The 22,109-nt window shown below is 29.0% G+C and overlaps 2 protein-coding genes across 2 annotated transcripts; both read left to right on the top strand.

The window, feature by feature from the left end:
- Positions 1 to 637: 637 nt before the first annotated feature.
- Positions 638 to 1,074, top strand: LOC141705047 (histone H3.3-like). The gene is made up of 3 exons (XM_074508120.1): positions 638 to 709; positions 813 to 889; positions 975 to 1,074. Exons 1-3 carry the CDS (start codon positions 638 to 640, stop codon positions 1,072 to 1,074), a joined length of 249 nt encoding a protein of 82 aa, XP_074364221.1.
- Positions 1,075 to 12,672: 11,598 nt separating this feature from the next.
- On the top strand, positions 12,673 to 13,387 carry LOC141705048 (histone H3.3-like). Its single transcript, XM_074508121.1, has 4 exons — positions 12,673 to 12,744; positions 12,848 to 12,924; positions 13,010 to 13,100; positions 13,217 to 13,387. Exons 1-4 carry the CDS (start codon positions 12,673 to 12,675, stop codon positions 13,385 to 13,387), a joined length of 411 nt encoding a protein of 136 aa, XP_074364222.1.
- Positions 13,388 to 22,109: the final 8,722 nt, after the last annotated feature.

Here is a 22,109-nt window from a genome sequence, read left to right as displayed (position 1 = left end):
TCGCGTGAATTTAGTCTAGTTATTAGTAAGCCCATTTGTAAAAATCTACTCTTATTTTTAGAAATTAAAATATTCTTTTTAAATCTTTGCATATTTTGCACACAATCATCTAGATTTTTATTAATTTTAGAATTATTACCATTTTATCTATAAAAGGATCCTCGAACCAAATATTTTTGAACACTCCAATAAGAACATGTTGAGTAGGATTTATGATCCGCACCTACCTCTAAGATTGATTATAGACCGTCAGATGGAGGGGGGAACTCACAAAACTACACTTAAGAGCCGTCAATTCATGTAGAAACTACTAAGCACATCATTAGCAACTTGTAACTGTTAAATCAAATCATAATTCCCCTGCCCCATATATAAAAACAGTTTCCCCCTCCCCATTTGTTCTTCAAACTTTTATATACATCCACTAGGAAGTGATAAAGAGAAAATAAACCTCAAAATATTTGAAGAAGAATTATAGCTAGGTAATTTATTAAGTGACCATTTCTCTTTATTTTTTTCCTCTATATGAAGTACAATTTAAATTTCTTCCGAGGAATTCTAATCTATCTAATTATATGTATGTCATATAGTATTCATCAAAGGTATTGATTGAAAACCATTCTTATTTTATTTTTAGATGGCTCGTACCAAGCAAACTGCTCGTAAATCTATTGGAGGAAAGGTTCCTCGAAAGCCGCTCACACACAAGGTTACATCTTATTAAATGCCTATAATAGAATACATTATGATCTATCTTCTCCTAACTTGATATATCTTCTCCTAACATTACTGTGTTTTGTTCTCCATCACAGGTTGCTCGTATGCGTGCTCCAACAACTGGTGCCTATAGGAAGCCACATAGATACCGCCCTGGAACAGTTGCCCTTCGGTATATATTTATCAATTCATGTTATTTATTGAAACATCATTTCCTGGTTGTTGCCCAAGGCTAATCATACAGTAATTTCTTGTAGTGACATCCGTAAGTATCAGAAGACTACTGAGCTTTTGATATTAAAACTTCCATTCCAGAGGCTTGTACGTGAAATTGCTCAAGGAATTAAGGTTAATTAGTTTTTAGTATATTTTTTCAAATAACTTTACCCAAGAGAAACCTTATTTGTAGGGCTACAAATAAACAGAGTTATTATGAACAATACTGGAGATCGGCCCGTTTAAGTGAACTCAGTTCGTCTCGTCTCCTTAGTCAAAACGATCTTAAACATGAAAATGAGTTCGGATGAGTAAAAGAGTGAAGCCGAGCTTTTTTCTTTTAAACTAGTACTCGGCTCGTTAAAATCAAAATTGCTTGAACTCAGTCCGATTTCGGTAATAATTTAGCTCGGAATCAGCTCGAACTCAGTTAAAATTCTGTTATAATAAATTATTTATAATGATATATATTACAAATGATAAATTATTACTAATCACTAATATATTTATAAATATATTTTTCTCGTCGTTTATTAATAATTTAATTATTATGGAAATGTCGTTCATATTTCGAAATTTAACGCTTAATTTTTTCATAAGAGAACTATCAAACATTGTAATCATGATTTATTTGTCTTCAATTTTTTCATAATTTCATGAACATCATTAAATAACCTGTAATTTAGATACACCCGATTTTAGTAAAATATTAGAACATAATAAAATTTTGACATCTATATTTTAAAAAGTAATGTACGATTTCTAAAATTAGCATTTTCTAAACAGTGTAAAATAAAATTGGACATATTCTTAAACCTCGACGTCAAAAATAAATATATATATATTTAAGAAACAGGTGTAGATCGATAATGTTTATATCATTATAAGAAAAAGTTTATTAATCGATATTGAACATTACTATTCTTTCGGTCGTTAAACTCTCATCAGCTCGTTTCATTTTTTAAAAATAATTAACCTCGACTCGTTTCAAAAAGAACTTGACTTGTTTGCAGCTCGATGAGTTTGAGTTGATTTGCAAATGTAACTACTAAGCTCCGTATCATATAGTAAGATTATAGTCTTTGTACCATATTAGAACTTTATTACATATGAATTTACACGTACTTTTTATGAATATTTAAAATTAATTGTCGTAAATATATGTAATTGTATTTTAATTTAAGTTATATATGTGTTAACCAAAGTTTTGTATGAGTTTTATTTATTTATTTATTTATTTATTTGTAATTTTGTAGTTAAAGACAGTTTGCATGCACGTATATATATATATATCTATATATGAATATATAGGTTCAAGATCAAATACAAAATTCTTAAGTAAAAGATAATTTTTTTTTGATATAAAATCTATTCTAATTTTATGTTGAGTTCTTCAATATAAATTGGAATAATTTAATCCAATAAGGACAAACTGGGTATTTGTACAACATCTCGATAAGTCACTATCTAGTTCTCGATAAGAGTCAAGAAAGTGACATCTGTACTTGAGTTCTCTATAGGTCATGAGACTTCTCTACAAGCAAATATTAACAGTTCATTATTCACTTTTTGACAAGTCACATCTCTACCCTATAAATACCCAGACATCTCGACATAACCCCTCTTTACGCTTTTGAGATCTCAATTGACCTAGTTTCTGCAAAATTTCACCAATCTCTTTCGTTTCAAGTTTTTTCTTTCTCAAATCACTTACCCACTAAAACCCAAACTCTTTAATGGTTGCTAACAATATGAGAACTGTTATTCCCAAGGATGGAACCAATTATCTGGCTTTTGTGGATCCAACTCAAGAACCTGATAACTTTAAGTGCTTTGTCAAGTTCATTTCTGATTCCTATATTTCAGGAGGATTAACTGTAAACCCAGAGCTCTACCTGGATGTCTTGAACGATTTCTGGAGCACTGTAGTCATGAACACCATTGTTCATGAGAATCAAGCAGTTTCCATGATGGTTAGCCGTACAATTAGGGGTATTTTTGCGGAGTTCAATGCCGAGGACATATCCTGACTGTCAAACAGATCCTGATTGGCTTAACATATCCTAATTCCTCTGTCAGATCTTGACGCCTTGATAAATCGATCCCTGACATTGATAATTATTAAAATTTCTCCGCCAATTTATGCTTTGCAGAATAAGCATAAATTCCAAAGTAATGTCTAGTGCCAAAAACCAAAGAGACAAATTGTAGAGTACAAAGCATACTGTATTTTAGACTTTAATTTTTATATTTATTGATAAACTCTACAGTATCTTTGAACAAAAACTTTAAATCTATCATCAAACTTTTTAAACAATATCTCTTCTAATATGATATTCTAGTTTTTCCCATATCCAGATTAATTTGACAGTTGATAGATAGAAGCCCTTAAGTTTATGATTGGAATTCTTTCAATCATTAACTCGTCCAGTGTCACATAACAAGCATTAGAACCATCAGGATTCATGGTTATGTGTCTGTGTAAGAATATTTTCAATAATAGCTCCTCCTTTCTTCATATTGACTTCTTGCCTTTTGAAATTTATGTATGTAGGAATATATGATCCAAATTAATATTGACCATCATCCAATATCTTTTTTCTGATATTGGCAAGAATCATGTTTGACCATAACCTTGAAGTTTCATCTTCAACTCTTAGCAAATAGTGAATGTATTTCAGTTCCTTTGTTGACATGATCATCAGTTCATCAAGTGAAAGAACTTGAATTTGATCATTTTGCAATAAGAGTAAGATCTTCGGTTCAGGTTCTGAACCATCATGTTTGTCAAGTATAATCTTCACAACTTCAAGTCTTTCCAGATGATCAACAATTACTTCCTCACCAGGACTATCAGCAAGAGTTTATATTGGTTCTTGATTTTTGGAAATACTTGAGCTTTTCTTTCTGCTCTTTCATGTAACATCTTCTTATCTGTACTCCTCCATCTATTCATTTCAGGTCTTTTACGCATGTTCCTGTATGCTTGATTTGCTTTGTCAACAGCAATTCTGATTTTTCCTTCCCGTGCTCTTTCTTCTCTGTCAAAAACCATTTCTTCTTCCTTGAAGTTTTCAGCATTAAAGGCTTCACAATAAGCAGAAAGAATCTGTAAATCCACTCGAAATAGAATTTCTTCTTCTTCAAATTTAACAGAATGAGGAGTTACTATCACTCTATCAGTATCAGGAAAAGAATCAGAACTTGTTTCTTTGTTGTCAGGAATTGAACTTGGAGTAACACGAGCAGTTTCTAAATTAGATCCATGTGATCTACCCTTAGAGACTTGAGTTGAGTGTGTAGTTTGATTTTGAATTCCAGTTCCAATTTGAACTATCACAACATCAGAGGACTTCTTTGCTTGCTTATCACCATCATTGGAATTGGTATTCTCCTCGAAACTGATTCAGGTTGACACTTTATCTTTGGTACTATCTCCCCCTTTTGGGCATCTAGACTTTGTAGAAGAGAGAGAATAACATCCAACTTAGAATTTGTTGTAGTCTGACTTGCTTCCAGAGCTGCGAGCTTCTCACAAATTTGATCCTGCTTAGCTTCCATGCAGAACATCCTCTTGATCAAGCCATTATGTTTGTTTATTCCTTTAATAATCACTGAAAAATCAACAATATTTTCTCTAAGATCAACATTATCTTTCTTGAGTGTAGAGATAGAAGAATGCAATCCTTTAACTAAAACTGTTGCGGCATTGATAGATGCTTTCATATCAGAATTAGAAACCAAATGAACAGAATGATCAACTAAAGTCTGAGCAGATTCCAGAGAGATCTTCTCACTTGGTAGTCCCAAGAGTGATTCCATTCATAAGCCCTATGAGTATTAAGAGTGGGAGCATGACCAGATGATGAACCAAAAATAGACAATTTAAACTCGAAATCGCTTGGACTTAGTCCGGTTTCGGTAATAATTTAGCTCGGAATCAGCTCGAACTAAGTTAAAATTCTGTTATAATAAATTATTTATAATGATATATATTACCATTGATAAATTATTACTAATCAATAATATATTTATAAATATATTTTTCTCGTCGTTTATTAATAATTTAATTATTATGGAAATGTCGTTCATATTTCAAAATTTAACGCTTAATTTTTTCATAAGAGAAGTATCAAACATTGTAATCATGATTTATTTGTCTCCAATTTTTTCATAATTTCATGAACATCATTAAATAACCTGTAATTTACATACACCCGATTTTAGTAAAATATTAGAACATAATAAAATTTTCACATCTATATTTTAAAAAGTAATGTACGATTTTTAAAATTAGCATTTTCTAAATAGTGTAAAATAAAATTGGACATATTCTTAAACCTCGACGTCAAAAATAAATATATATAAATTTAAGAAACAAGTGTAGATCGATAATGTTTATATCATTATAAGAAAAAGTTTATTAATCAATATTGAACATTACTATTCTTTCGGTCGTTAAACTCTGATCATCTCGTTTTATTTTTTTAAAAATAATTAACCTCGGCTCGATTCATAAAGAAATTGACTTGTTTGCAGCTCGATGAGTTTGATTTGATTTGCAAATGTAACTACTAAGTTCCGTATCATATAGTAAGATTATAGTCTTTGTACCATATTAGAACTTTATTACATATGAATTTACACGTACTTTTTATGAATATTTAAAATTAATTGTCGTAAATTTATGTAATTGTATTTTAATTTAAGTTATATATGTGTTAACCAAAGTTTTATATAAGTTTTATTTATTTAGTTTTTTGTAATTTTGTAGTTAATGACAGTTTGCATGTACCTATATATATATATATATCTATATATGAATATGTAGGTTTTAGATCAAATACAAAATTCTTAAGTACAAGATTACAATTATTTTGATTCCACTTATATAACTCGGGTTAAACATCATTTATTCACTAATAACTTAAATTTTAATAAATAAATGTAATTTATTTCTTCGATATCATTCTCATTCGCCAATATTAAATTAGGGCACATAATATAATATTTTATTTTTCTTCAAAAAACCAAAAGTTTATTTCTTTAATATAGAAGTGTGCTTAGTCATTACTAAAATTTTGTTAAATTAATATTATATACTTTTCAATTTTCTTTATCAGTTCACCCAAAAAATATTGGGTACAAAAATTATAAAATATTGTTAATTTATTTTGATTTTATTAATAATACCAATTTAAAATTATATATGATATGAATTCAACCCATGCATAACTATTGTTTAACACACACGAGTTTGAACTCTAGTTATGTATTTGTTGAGCACAGCTATAAGAAAATATGAGACTTTCGTAGAAATTTTTGCAACTTTTTCATAAATTATGAAATGTTATGAAAATGTTGAACGTATATAGTAAATGTTTTTAAAAATTTTACTCATTTATTGTTAAATGATGTTAAATTCAAGTGATATATGTAATAATCAAAATTTACTCACTTATTCTTAAATGATGTTAAATTCTAGTAATATATGTAATAACCAAAAAGTTTGTACATAAAAAAGTTTGTACGGGATTTTATAATCAAAATTTATTGGTCGAGCGTGATTACTCGGGTGAATTTAGTCTAGTTATTAGTAAGCCCATTTGTAAAAATCTGCTATTATTTTTAGAAATTAAAATATTCTTTTTAAATCTTTGCATATTTTGCACACAATCATCTAGATTTTTATTAATTTTAGAATTATTACCATTTTATCTATAAAAGATCCTCGATCCAAATATTTTTGAACACTCCAATAAGAACACGTTGAGTAGGATTTATGATCCGCACCTACCTTTAAGATTGATTATAGACCGTCAGATGGAGGGGCGGGGAACTCACAAAACTACACTTAAGAGCGGTCAATTTATGTAGAAACTATGAAGCACATCATTAGTAACTTGTAACTGTTAAATCAAAATATAATCCCCCTGCCCCATATATAAAAACAGTTTCTCCCTCCCCATTTGTTCTTCAAACTTTTATATACATCTTCACTACGAAGTGATAATGAGAAAATAAACCTCAAAATATTTGAAGAAGAATTATAGCTAGGTAATTTATTAAGTGACCATTTCTCTTATTTTTTTCCTCTATATATATAAAGTACAGTTTAAAGTTCTTCCCATGAAATCTGATCTATCTAATTATATGTATATCATATAGTATTCATCAAAGGTATTGATTGAAAACCATTCTTATTTAAGTTTTAGATGGCTCGTACCAAGCAAACTGCTCGTAAATCTAGTGGAGGAAAGGTTCCTGGAAAGCAGCTCACACACAAGGTTACATCTTATTAAATGCCTATAATACAATACATTATGATCTATCTTCTCCTAACTTGATATATCTTCTCCTAACATTTCTGTGCTTTTTCTCTATCACAGGTTGCTCGTATGCGTGCTCCAACAACTGGTGCCTATAGGAAGCCACATAGATACCACCCTGGAACAGTTGCCCTTCGGTATATATTTATCAATTCATGTTATTATTGAAACATCAATTCCTGGTTGTTGCCCAAGGCTAATCATACAGTAATTTCTTGTAGTGAGATCCGTAAGTATCAGAAGACTACTGAGCTTTTGATATTAAAACTTCCATTCCAGAGGCTTGTACGTGAAATTGCTCAAGGAATTAAGGTTAATTAGTTTTTAGTATATTTTTTCAAATAACTTTACCCAAGAGAAACCTTATCTTTGTGTATCGCATGTGCCAAATTTATTTCTAATTTGCAATAGTGAATTTGTTGTAGTCTGACTTGCTTCCAGAGCTGCGAGCTTCTCAGAAATTTGATCCTGCTTAGCTTCCATGCTGAACATCCTCTTGATCAAGCCATTACGTTTGTTTGTTCCTTTAATAATCACCGAAGAATGCAATCCTTTAACTAAAACTGTTGTGGCATTGATAGATGCTCTCATATCAGAATTAGAAACCAAATGAACAGAATGATCAACTAAAGTCTGAGCAGATTCCAGAGAGATCTTCTCACTTGGTAGTCCCAAGAGTGATTCCATTCATAAGCCCTATGAGTATTAAGAGTGGGAGCATGAACAGATGATGAACCAAAAATAGACAATTTAGATACTTTTATTCCAGCTTTCAGAGCAGCATCATCAGGATTATCATCATCATCATCAGAATCATCAGACTCAGCATCATCACCAGAATATTTCTCAGGAACATCAAAATTAGTGTGAGGAACTATGCCTTTGAGCTTTAAATCAGGATTTGACTTAGAAGGCTTAGTTGCCTGTGATGATCCTTAAATACTACTAGAAAAAGATCAATATACACCAGTTCTGAACTGATGTCTATTTCCTTCAAAACCAATGTCTACACGGGTGTAGAGAAAAGTATTTTTTTTCACATCAGTCCAAAACTGATATGAAATGTCATCTCAGATATCAGTTCCTTTAATTTCACATCGGTCCGGAATCGTTGTTAAAAATCACCCCAGGCATCAGCTCCTTGCAAATATTGATGTCAAATATGAACATAAACATCGGTTTTAGGCGATGTCTGGTTAATATACATCAGCTATAAACTAATGTCTGGTTATTTAAAAACTGATGTTTTCGTAGCTGTAGAGAATGGGCTTTTTATATCAATTTTTTAAAAACATTTATTATGTAGATAAACATTTTATACATAATTTATAGTTATATAAACTGATGTTAAATATTTGACTGATTAAATTATATACATACAAAAAAATAGATAAAATCAAAAACCAACCAATAGTATTGCATTTGATTAACCAATACATAATTTTCATTACCAAACCAATCCAAAGGATTTCAGTAAACAATAGGAAAATCAAAAACATTAGTAATCAAAGCCTAATTTTCTTAAGAATAATGTCAGAAGCATGCGTTAATAGCATCGGCCATGCCAATTTCGATGTTTGTCTTCTTCAAAGCTGGGGCATCATTGTCACCATATCCAGTCAAACCACAAGTATGCTTCATCTCCTACAACTTCTTGAAGAATTCGCGTCTTACTTGGCATGTGGGTCCTCGACATGTGGCTGTCCAAATCAACATGTGGGACCATGTTCACTGTGATCATACTCATTTCTCACCGATGTTATTTCCCACCTAGGAATTTCGTCATTTCGTATCGATTTTGGGGCATTTCCTACCAATTCCTCGGTAGGAAATACCCGTTTTTCTTGTATTGTAATATGATATTTTATTTTTCTTAAAAATATCATTTCTTTAATATAGATGTGTGCTTAGCCGTTACTAATTTATTTTAATTAATGTTATATACTTCTCAATTTTCTTTATCTATCACCCAGTTGGGTACAAGATTATGAAATATTGTTAATTTATTATCATTTTCATAATAATACAAATCTAAAATTATATATATTATATGAATTGAATACATGTATAACTATTCTTTAATACACACAAATGTGAACTCTAATTATGTATTTTTTGAGCACTAGCTATAAGAAAATATCATAATTTCGTACAAAGTTTTGGAATTATTAATAAATTATGAAATATTCTAAAAATGTTGTATGAATAAAATAAATATTTTTAAAAATTTTACTCATTTATTATTAAATGATGTTAAACTCAGGTGATATATGTAATAACCAACAAAATTTGTACCATGTATAAATCTTAGTATGTTTTGCACAGAATCATCTATATTTTCTTTAATTTTTTCCTCTATATGAAGTACAGTTTAAAGTTCTTCCTAGGCATTTTGATCTATCTAATTATTTGTATGCCATTTAGTATTCATAAGAGGTATTGATTGAAAACCATTCTTATTTTAGCAAACCCCTAGTAAATCTAGTGGATGAAAGGTTAAGAGAAAACAGCTGGCACACAAGGTTACATATCTTATTAAATGCCTATAATAGAATTAGTATGATCTCTCTTCTCCTAACTTTTCTATAATTGTAAGTTTGAGGATTGATGATTTATGTGGGAGTTATGAAGAAAAAATATATATGTTGAGTTAATCTTCAATGAGGACATGCTTTTTCCTTTTGGTATTCAATAATATTAGGAAACAAGATATATTATCACAATGAGGAAATCTGAAATTGTTAAAATGTATTATGAAATTAAAAATAGTATATTTACCTTAAATAAGTTTGTTTGATAAGAGACACATGAAAAATGAGAATCCAAACTAATAATTTTTTTTTAAAACAAATCACTTTATTCACATCTAATCAATATATTTGTCCCACCTATTCCTCCATTTTTATTCCTTATTGTAAGCTTGTTCTAGCTCCTCTTCTCCTACAGCCATGAGATTACCATTCATTTACTCCTCCTTTCCTTGGTCTGCCACTACATATTTCTTATTTTCCCATTTGCCCCTCTCCTACACCAGCATCTCTAATAGAAGCATGATTCAAATCCGAAAACATAGGATGCCGATCTTGAAAACATATGTTGTCTTTAGAATTTGGACATGAACTAAAATATTTTGTGAACATTTTTTTCAAATTATTATTCCTTCAGATTTTATTTGGTGAAATATTGGGTTTTTGACCGAGTCTACTACTACTAGTCTTTTATAAATATAAAAATACAATAATTTTTAGAGAAGAAATAAAGTAAAAATATTTTCGATCGTGAGTCTTAGTTAGTAAACTTAAATAGTTTAATTTTGAATTTAGCACAATATTGATGATGCAATCAAATGTCAATTTGTAAAGATTTGCTCACACATACTAACCACGTCAACAAAAGAAAAACTTGATACCAGAGTTATTCATGAGTAGGGCTACAAATAAACAGAGTTATTATGAACAATACTGGAGATCGGCTCGTTTAAGTGAACTCAGTTCGTCTCGTCTCCTTAGTCAAAACGATCTTAAACATGAAAATGAGTTCGGATGAGTAAAAGAGCCGAGCTTTTTTCTTTTAAACTAGTACTCGGCTCGTTAAACTCGAAATCGCTTGGACTCACTCCGGTTTCGGTAATAATTTAGCTCGGAATCAGCTCGAACTCAGTTAAAATTCTGTTATAATAAATTAGTTATAATGATATATATTACAAATGATAAATTATTACTAATCACTAATATATTTATAAATATATTTTTCTCGTCATTTATTAATAATTTAATTATTATGGAAATGTCGTTCATACTTCAAAATTTAACGCTTAATTTTTTCATAATTGAACTATCAAACATCGTAATCATGATTTATTTGTCTCCAATTTTTTTATAATTTCACGAACATCATTAAATAACCTGTAATTTACATACACCCGATTTTAGTAAAATATTAGAACATAATAAAATTTTGACGTCTATATTTTAAAAAGTAATTTACGATTTCTAAAATTAGCATTTTCTAAATAGTGTAAAATAAGATTGGACATAATATTAAACCTCGACGTCAAAAATAAATATATATAGATTTAAGTTTATTAATCAATATTGAACATTACTATTCTTTCGGTCGTTAAATTCTGATCATCTCGTTTCATTTTTTTAAAAATAATTAACCTCAGCTCTGTTCAGAAAGAACTTGACTTGTTTATGAGTTTGATTTGATTTGCAAATGTAACTACTAAACTCTGTATCATATAGTAAGATTATAGTCTTTGTACCATATTAGAACTTTATTACATATGAATTTACACGTACTTTTTATGAATATTTAAAATTAATTGTCGTAAAATATATGTAATTGTATTTTAATTTAAGTTATATATGTGTTAACCAAAGTTTTATATGAGTTTTTTTTTTAATTTTGTAGTTAAAGACAGTTTGCATGCACCTATATATATCTATATATGAATATATAGGTTTAAGATCAAATACAAAATTCTTAAGTACAAGATTACAATTTTTTTGATTCTACTTATATAACACGGGTTAAACATCATTTATTCACTAATAACTTAAATTATAATAAATAAATGTAATTTATTTCTTCGATATACTTCTCATTCGCCAATATTAAATTAGTTCACCCAAAAAATATTGGGTACAGAAATTATAAAATATTGTTAAATGATGTTAAATTCGAGTGATATTTGTAATAACCAAAAAAGTTTGTACATAATTTGTATCAGGATTTTATAATCAAAATTTATTGGTCGAGTGTGATTAGTCGGGTGAATTTAGTCTAGTTATTAGTAAGCCCATTTGTAAAAATCTACTCTTATTTTTAGAAATTAAAATATTCTTTTTAAATCTTTGCATAATTTGCAAACAATCATCTAGATTTTTATTAATTTTAGAATTATTACCATTTTATCTATAAAAGATCCTCGATCCAAATATTTTTGAACACTCCAATAAGAACATGTTGAGTAGGATTTATGATCCGCACCTACCTTTAAGATTGATTATAGACCGTCAGATGGAGGGTGGGGAACTCACAAAACTACACTTAAGAGCCTCAATTCATGTAGAAACTACTAAGCACATCATTAGCAACTTGTAACTGTTAAATCAAAACATAATCCCCCTGCCCCATATATAAAAACAGTTTCCCCCTCCCCATTTGTTCTTCAAACTTTTATATACATCCACTAGGAAGTGATAAAGAGAAAATAAACCTCAAAATATTTGAAGAAGAATTATAGCTAGGTAATTTATTAAGTGACCATTTCTGTTTATTTTTTTCCTCTATATGAATTACAATTTAAAGTTCTTCCCAGGAATTCTAATCTATCTAATTATATGTATGTCATATAGTATTCATCAAAGGTATTGATTGAAAGCCATTCTTATTTTATTTTTAGATGGCTCGTACCAAGCAAACTGCTCGTAAATCTATTGGAGGAAAGGTTCCTGGAAAGCAGCTCACACACAAGGTTACATCTTATTAAATGCCTATAATAGAATACATTATGATCTATCTTCTCCTAACTTGATATATCTTCTCCTAACATTTCTGTGTTTTGTTCTCCATCACAGGTTGCTCGTATGCGTGCTCCAACAACTGGTGCCTATAGGAAGCCACATAGATACCGCCCTGGAACAGTTGCCCTTCGGTATATATTTATCAATTCATGTTATTTATTGAAACATCATTTCCTGGTTGTTGCCCAAGGCTAATCATACTGTAATTTCTTGTAGTGAGATCCGTAAGTATCAGAAGACTACTGAGCTTTTGATATTAAAACTTCCATTCCAGAGGCTTGTACGTGAAATTGCTCAAGGAATTAAGGTTAATTAGTTTTTAGTATATTTTTTCAAATAACTTTACCCAAGAGAAACCTTATCTTTGTGTATGGTATGTGCCAAATTTATTTCTAATTTGCAATAGTGAATTTGTTGTTACAGAGTGATTTGCGTTTCCAGAGCCATGCATTCCTGGCTCTACAGGAGGCATCGGAGGACTACCTGGTAGGCCTATTCCATGATGCCAACTTGTGTTCAATTCATGCTAAGCGGGTGACAATAATGCCAAAGGACATTCAGCTGGCAAGGAGGATCCGCGGAGAGTGTGCTTAAGCAGTTGATTCTGCAGGAGAGCAGTGTAATTAAAATAGTAGTTGTAATTGTAAGTTTGAGGATTGCTGATATATGTGGGAGTGATGAAGAAAAATTATATATGTTGAGTTAATCTTCAATGAGGATGATACCTTTTTCTTTCGGTATTCACTAATATTAGGAAAGTAGATAATTCACAATAATGAGGAAATCCTAAATTATTAAAATGTAATAAGAAATGAAAAATAGTACATTTCCCTTCAATTAGTTTACTTATTAAAATGAGAATCCAAACTAATGAAAATTTAGAAAAAAATGAGAATCCAAACTAATGAAATTTAGTGAAAAAAATTACTTTATTCAAATTTAATATATTTGTACCCTTATTCCTCAATTTCTATTCCTTGTTGTATGTATTACCTCATGAAAGATTGTTCTAGCGAGTAGATGCCACTCACACATTTCTCATTTTCCAATTTGCCCCTCTCACCATCTCTAAAAGCATGGGTCAATTTGACTTTTTTGATAGTCTTTGTTCATAACATTTATTATTTTAATTCAAATTTTGTTATTTTAATTTTGAAAATTATGATATATTGTTTATTTAGTTTGTGTTTTATTAATTTTGATGATTATCAATTTGATATTCAATGGGATCAATACTAAACAAACTCTAGAATTCAGTATGATATATCTCCTAACTTTTCTATAATTGTAAGTTTGAGAATTGATGATTTATGTGGGAGTTATGAAGAAAAAATATATATGTTGAGTTCATCTTCAATGAGGATATGCTTTTTCTTCTTGGTATTCAATAATATTAGGAAAGAAGATAATTTATCACAATGAGGAAATCTGAAATTGTTAAAATGCATTATGAAATTAAAAATAGTATATTTACCTTAAATAAGTTTGTTTTGATAAGAGACACATGAAAAATGAGAATCCAAACTAATAATTTTTTTTTTTAAATAAATCACTTTATTCACATCTAATCAATATATTTGTCCCACCTATTCCTCCATTTTTATTCCTTACTGTAAGCTTTTTCTAGCTCCTCTGCTCCTACAACCATGAGATTACCATTCATTTACTCCTCCTTTCTTTGGTCTGCCACTACATATTTCTTATTTTCCCATTTGCCCCTCTCCTACCCTAGCATCTCTAATAGAAGCATGGTTCAAATCTGAAAACATAGGATGCCGATCTTGAAAACATATGTTGTATTTAGAATTTGGACATGAACTAAAATATTTTTTGAACATTTTTTTCAAATTATTATTCCTTCAGATTTTATTTGGTGAAATATTGGGTTTTTAACCGAGTCTACTACTACAAGTCTTTTATAAATATAAAAATACTAATAATATTTAGAGAAGAAATAAAGTAAAAATATTTTGGATCCTGAGTCTTAGTTAGTAAACTTAAATAGTTTAATTTTGAATTTAGCACAATATTGATGATGCAATCAAATGTCAATTTCTAAAGATTTGCTCACACACACTAACCACCTCAACAAAAGAAAAACTTGATACCACAGTTATTCAAGAGTACGGCTACAAATAAACAGAGTTATTATGAACAATACTGGAGATAGGCTCGTTTAAGTGAACTCAGTTTGTCTCGTCTCCTTAGTCAAAACGATCTTAAACATGAAAATGAGTTTGGATTAGAAAAAGAGTGAAGCCGAGCTTTTTTCTTTTAAACTAGTACTCGGCTCGTTAAAATCCAAATCGCTTGGACTCACTCCGCTTTCGGTAATAATTTAGCTCGGAATCAGCTCGAACTCAGTTAAAATTCTGTTATAATAAATTATTTATAATGATAAATATTACAAATGATAAATTATTACTAATCACTAATATATTTATAAATATATTTTTCTCGTCGTTTATTAATAATTTAATTATTATGGAAATGTCGTTCATATTTCGAAATTTAACGCTTAATTTTTTCATAAGAGAACTATCAAACATTGTAATCATGATTTATTTGTCTCCAATTTTTTCATAATTTCATGAACATCATTAAATAACCTGTAATTTACATACACTCGATTTTAGTAAAATATTAGAACATAATAAAATTTTGACATCTATATTTTAAAAAGTAATTTACGATTTCTAAAATTAGCATTTTCTAAATAGTGTAAAATAAAATTGGACATATTCTTAAACCTCGACGTCAAAAATAAATATATATAGCTTTAAGAAACAAGTGTAGATCGATAATGTTTATATCATTATAAGAAAAAGTTTATTAATCAATATTGAACATTACTATTCTTTCGGTCGTTACACTCTGATCATCTCGTTTCATTTTTTTAATAATAATTAACCTCGGCTCGGTTCAGAAAGAACTTGACTTGTTTGCAGCTCGATGAGTTTGATTTGATTTGCAAATGTAACTACTAAGCTCCGTATCATATAGTAAGATTATAGTCTTTGTACCATATTAGAACTTTATTACATATGAATTTACACGTACTTTTTATGAATATTTAAAATTAATTGTCGTAAATTTATGTAAATGTATTTTAATCTAACTTATATACGTGTTAACCAAAGTTTTATATGAGTTTTATTTATTTATTTTTTTGTAATTTTGTAGATAAAGACAGTTTGCATGCACCTATATATATATAAATATATGAATATATAGGTTCAAGATCAAATACAAAATTCTTAAGTACAAGATTACAATTTTTTTGATTCTACTTATATAACCCGGGTTAAATATCATTTATTCACTAATAACTTAAATTTTAATAAATAAATGTAATTTATTTCTTCGATATCCTTCTCATTCGCCAGTATTAAATTAGCACATAATATGATATTTTATTTTTCTTCAAAAAACCAAAAGTTTATTTCTTTAATATAGAAGTATGCTTAGTCATTACTAAAATTTTGTTAAATTAATATTATATACTTTTCAATTTTATTTATCAGTTCACCCAAAAAATATTGGGTACAAAAATTATAAAATACTGTTAATTTATTTTAATTTTATTAATAATACCAATTTAAAATTATATATGATATGAATTCAACACATGCATAACTATTGTTTAACACACACGAGTTTGAACTCTAGTTATGTATTTGTTGAGCATAGCTATAAGAAAATATGAGACTTTTGTAGAAACTTTTGCAACTTTTTCATAAATTATGAAATGTTATGAAAATGTTGTACGTATATAGTAAATGTTTTTAAAAATTTTACTCATTTATTGTTAAATGATGTTAAATTCAAGTGATATATGTAATAACCAAAATTTACTCATTTATTGTTAAATGATGTTAAATTCCAGTAATATATGTAATAACCAAAAAAGTTTGTACATAAAAAAGTTTGTACCGGATTTTATAATCAAAATTTATTGGTGGAGCGTGATTACTCAGGTGAATTTAGTCTAGTTATTAGTAAGCCCATTTGTAAAAATCTTCTATTATTTTTAGAAATTAAAATATTTTTTTTAAATCTTTGCATATTTTGCACACAATCATCTAGATTTTTATTAATTTTAGAATTATTACCATTTTATCTATAAAAGATCCTCGATCCAAAATTTTTTGAACACTCCAATAAGAACACGTTGAGTAGGATTTATGATCCGCACCTACCTTTAAGATTGATTATAGACCATCAGATGGATGGGCGGGGAACTCACAAAACTACACTTAAGAGCCGTCAATTCATGTAGAAACTACGAAGCACATCATGAACAACTTGTAACTGTTAATCAAAACATAATCCCCCTGCCCCATATATAAAAACAGTTTCCCCCTCCCCATTTGTTATTCAAACTTTTATATACATCTTCACTAGGAAGTGATAAAGAGAAAATAAACCTCAAAATATTTGAAGAAGAATTATAGCTAGGTAATTTATTAAGTGACCATTTCTCTTTATTTTTTTCCTCTATATGAAGTACAGTTTAAAGTTCTTCCCATGAAATCTGATCTATCTAATTATATGTATGTTATATAGTATTCATCAAAGGTATTGATTGCAACCATTTTTATTTTATTTTTAGATGGCTCGTACCAAGCAAACTGCTCGTAAATCTAGTGGAGGAAAGGTTCCTTGAAAGCAGCTCACACACAAGGTTACATCTTATTAAATGCCTATAATACAATACATTATGATCTATCTTCTCCTAACTTGATATATCTACTCCTAACATTTCTGTGTTTTGTTCTCTATCACAGGTTGCTCGTATGCGTGCTCCAACAATTGGTGCCTATAGGAAGCCACATAGATACCACCCTGGAACAGTTGCCCTTCAGTATATATTTATCAATTCATGTTATTATTGAAATATCATTTCCTGGTTGTTGCCCAAGGCTAATCATACAGTAATTTCTTGTAGTGAGATCCGTAAGTATCAGAAGACTACTGAGCTTTTGATATTAAAACTTCCATTCCAGAGGCTTGTAGGTGAAATTGCTCAAGGAATTAAGGTTAATTAGTTTTTAGTATATTTTTTCAAATAACTTTACCCAAGAGAAACCTTATCTTTGTGTATCACATGTGCCAAATTTATTTCTAATTTGCAATAGTAAATTTGTTGTAGTCTGACTTGCTTCCAGAGCTGCGAGCTTCTCAGAAATTTGATCCTGCTTAGCTTCCATGCTGAACATCCTCTTGATCAAGCCATTACATTTGTTTGTTCCTTTAATAATCACTGAAGAATGCAATCCTTTAACTAAAACAGTTGTGGCATTGATAGATGCTCTCATATCAGAATTAGAAACCAAATGAACAGAATGATCAACTAAAGTCTGAGCAGATTCCAGAGAGATCTTCTCACTTGGTAGTCCCAAGACTGATTCCATTCATAAGCCCTATGAGTATTAAGAGTGGGAGCATGAACAGATGATGAACCAAAAATAGACAATTTAGATACTTTTATTCCATTTTTCAGAGCAGCATCATCAGGATTATCATCATCAGGATTATCATCATCATCAGAATCATCAGACTCAGCATCATCACCAGAATATTTCTCAGGAACATCAAAATTAGTGTCAAGAACTATGCCTTTGAGCTTTAAATCAGGATTTGACTTAGAAGGCCTAGTTGCCTGTGATGATCCTTAAATACTACTAGAAAAAGATCAATATACACCAGTTCTGAACTGATGTTTATTTCCTTCAAAACCAATATCTATACGGGTGTATAGAAAAGTATTTTTTTTCACATCAGTCCAAAACTGATATGAAATGTCATCTCAGATATCAGTTCCTTTGATTTCACATCGGTCCCGAATCGTTGTTAAAAATCACCCCAGGCATCAGCTCCTTGCAAATATTGATGTCAAATATGTACATAAACATCGGTTTTAGGCGATGTCTGGTTAATATACATCAGCTATAAACTAATGTCTTGTTATTTAAAAACTGATGTTTTCGTAGCTGTAGAGAATGGGCTTTTTATATCAATTTTTTAAAAACATTTATTATGTAGATAAACATTTATACATAATTTATAGTTATATAAACTGATGGTAAATATTGACTGATTAAATTATATACATACAAAAAAATAGATAAAATCAAAAACCAACCAATAATATTGCATTTGATTAACCAATACATAATTTTCATTACCAAACCAATCCAAAGGATTTCAGTAAACAATAGGAAAATCAAAAACATTAGTAATCAAAGCCTAATTTTCTTAAGAATAATGTCAGAAGCATGCGTTAATAGCATCGGCCATGCCAATTTCGATGTTTGTCTTCTTCAAAGCTGGGGCATCATTGTCACCATATCCAGTCAAACCACAAGTATGCTTCATCTCCTACAACTTCTTGAAGAATTCGCATCTTACTTGGCATGTGGGTCCTCGACATGTGGCTGTCCAAATCAACATGTGGGACCATGTTCACTGTGATCATACTCATTTCTCACCGATGTTATTTCCCACCTAGGAATTTCGTCATTTTCTATCGATTTTGGGGCATTTCCTACCAATTCCTCGGTAGGAAATATCCGTTTTTCTTGTATTGTAATATGATATTTTATTTTTCTTAAAAAAATCATTTCTTTAATATAGATGTGTGCTTAGCCGTTACTAATTTATTTTAATTAATGTTATATACTTCTCAATTTTCTTTATCTATCACCTATTGGGTACAAAATTATGAAATATTGTTAATTTATTATCATTTTCATAATAATACCAATCTAAAATTATATATATTATATGAATTGAACACATGTATAACTATTCTTTAATACACACAAATGTGAACTCTAGTTATGTATTTTTTGAGCACTAGCTATAAGAAATATCATAATTTCGTAGAAAGTTTTGGAATTATTAATAAATTATGAAATATTCTAAAAATGTTGTATGAATAAAATAAATATTTTTAAAAATTTTACTCATTTATTATTAAATGATGTTAAACTCAGGTGATATATGTAATAACCCAACAAAATTTGTACCATGTATAAATCTTAGAATGTTTTGCATACAATCATCTATATTTTCTTTAATTTTTTTCCTGTATATGAAGTACAGTTTAAAGTTCTTCCTAGGCATTTTGATCTATCTAATTATTGTATGCCATTTAGTATTCATAAGAGGTATTGATTGAAACCATTCTTATTTTAGCAAACCCCCTAGTAAATCTAGTGGATGAAAGGTTAAGAGAAAGCAGCTGGCACACAAGGTTACATATCTTATTAAATGCCTATAATAGAATTAGTATGATCTCTCTTCTCCTAACTTTTCTATAATTGTAAGTTTGAGGATTGATGATTTATGTGGGAGTTATGAAGAAAAATATATATGTTGAGTTAATCTTCAATGAGGACATGCTTTTTCCTTTTGGTATTCAATAATATTAGGAAACAAGATATATTATCACAATGAGGAAATCTGAAATTGTTAAAATGTATTATGAAATTAAAAATAGTATATTTACCTTAATAAGTTTGTTTTGATAAGAGACACATGAAAAATGAGAATCCAAACTAATATTTTTTTTTTTAAAACAAATCACTTTATTCACATCTAATCAATATATTTATCCCACCTATTCCTCCATTTTTATTCCTTACTGTAAGCTTGTTCTAGCTCCTCTTCTCCTACAGCCATGAGATTACCATTCATTTACTCCTCCTTTCTTTGGTCTGCCACTACATATTTCTTATTTTCCCATTTGCCCCTCTCCTACACCACCATCTCTAATAGAAGCATGATTCAAATCCGAAAACATAGGATGCCCATCTTGAAAACATATGTTGTCTTTAGAATTTGGACATGAACTAAATATTTTTGAACATTTTTTTCAAATTATTATTCCTTCAGATTTTATTTGGTGAAATATTGGGTTTTTGACCGAGTTCTACTACTACTAGTCTTTTATAAATATAAAAATACAATAATTTTTAGAGAAGAAATAAAGTAAAAATATTTTGGATCGTGAGTCTTAGTTAGTAAACTTAAATAGTTTAATTTTGAATTAGCACAATATGATGATGCAATCAAATGTCAATTTGTAAAGATTGCTCACACATACTAACCACGTCAACAAAAGAAAAACTTGATACCAGAGTTATTCATGAGTAGGGCTACAAATAACAGAGTTATTATGAACAATACTGGAGATCGGCTCGTTTAAGTGAACTCAGTCGTCTCGTCTCCTTAGTCAAAATGATCTTAAACATGAAAATGAGTTCGGATGAGTAAAAGAGTGAAGCCGAGCTTTTTTCTTTTAAAATAGTACTCAGCTCGTTAAACTCAAAATCGCTTGGACTCACCGGTTTCGGTAATAATTTAGCTCGGAATCAGCTCGAACTCAGTTAAAATTCGTTATAATAAATTAGTTATAATGATATATATTACAAATGATAAATTATTACTAATCACTAATATATTTATAAATATATTTTTCTCGTCGTTTATTAATAATTTAAATTATGGAAATGTCGTTCATACTTCAAAATTTAACGCTTAATTTTTCATAAGAGAACTATCAAACATCGTAATCATGATTTATTTATCTCCAATTTTTTTATAATTCACGAACATCATTACATAACCTGTAATTTACATACACCCGATTTTAGTAAAATATTAGAACATAATAAAATTTTGACGTCTATATTTTAAAAAGTAATTTACGATTTCTAAAATTAGTATTTTCTAAATAGTGTAAAATAAGATTGGACATAATCTTAAACCTCGACGTCAAAAATAAATATATATAGATTTAAGTTTATTAATCAATATTGAACATTACTATTCTTTCGGTCGTTAAACTCTGATCATCTCGTTTCATTTTTTTAAAAATAATTAACCTCAGCTCTGTTCAGAAAGAACTTGACTTGTTTATGAGTTTGATTTGATTTGCAAATGTAACTACTAAGCTCCGTATCATATAGTAAGATTATAGTCTTTGTACCATATTAGAACTTTATTACATATGAATTTACACGTACTTTTTATGAATATTTAAAATTAATTGTCGTAAAATAATGTAATTGTATTTTAATTTAAGTTATATATGTGTTAACCAAAGTTTTATATGAGTTTTTTTTTTAATTTTGTAGTTAAAGACAGTTTGCATGCATATATATATATCTATATATGATATAGGTTTAAGATCAAATACAAAATTCTTAAGTACAAGATTACAATTTTTTGATTCTACTTATATAACAACACGGGTTAAACATCATTTTCACTAATAACTTAAATTATAATAAATAAATGTTAATTTATT

This window comes from Apium graveolens, unplaced genomic scaffold (genome assembly GCF_009905375.1).
Source record: "Apium graveolens cultivar Ventura unplaced genomic scaffold, ASM990537v1 ctg8481, whole genome shotgun sequence".
Taxonomy (NCBI): Eukaryota; Viridiplantae; Streptophyta; class Magnoliopsida; order Apiales; family Apiaceae; genus Apium; species Apium graveolens.
The sequence above is the reverse complement of the archived record's forward strand: the minus strand, read 5'-3'. Positions and strand labels throughout refer to the sequence as shown.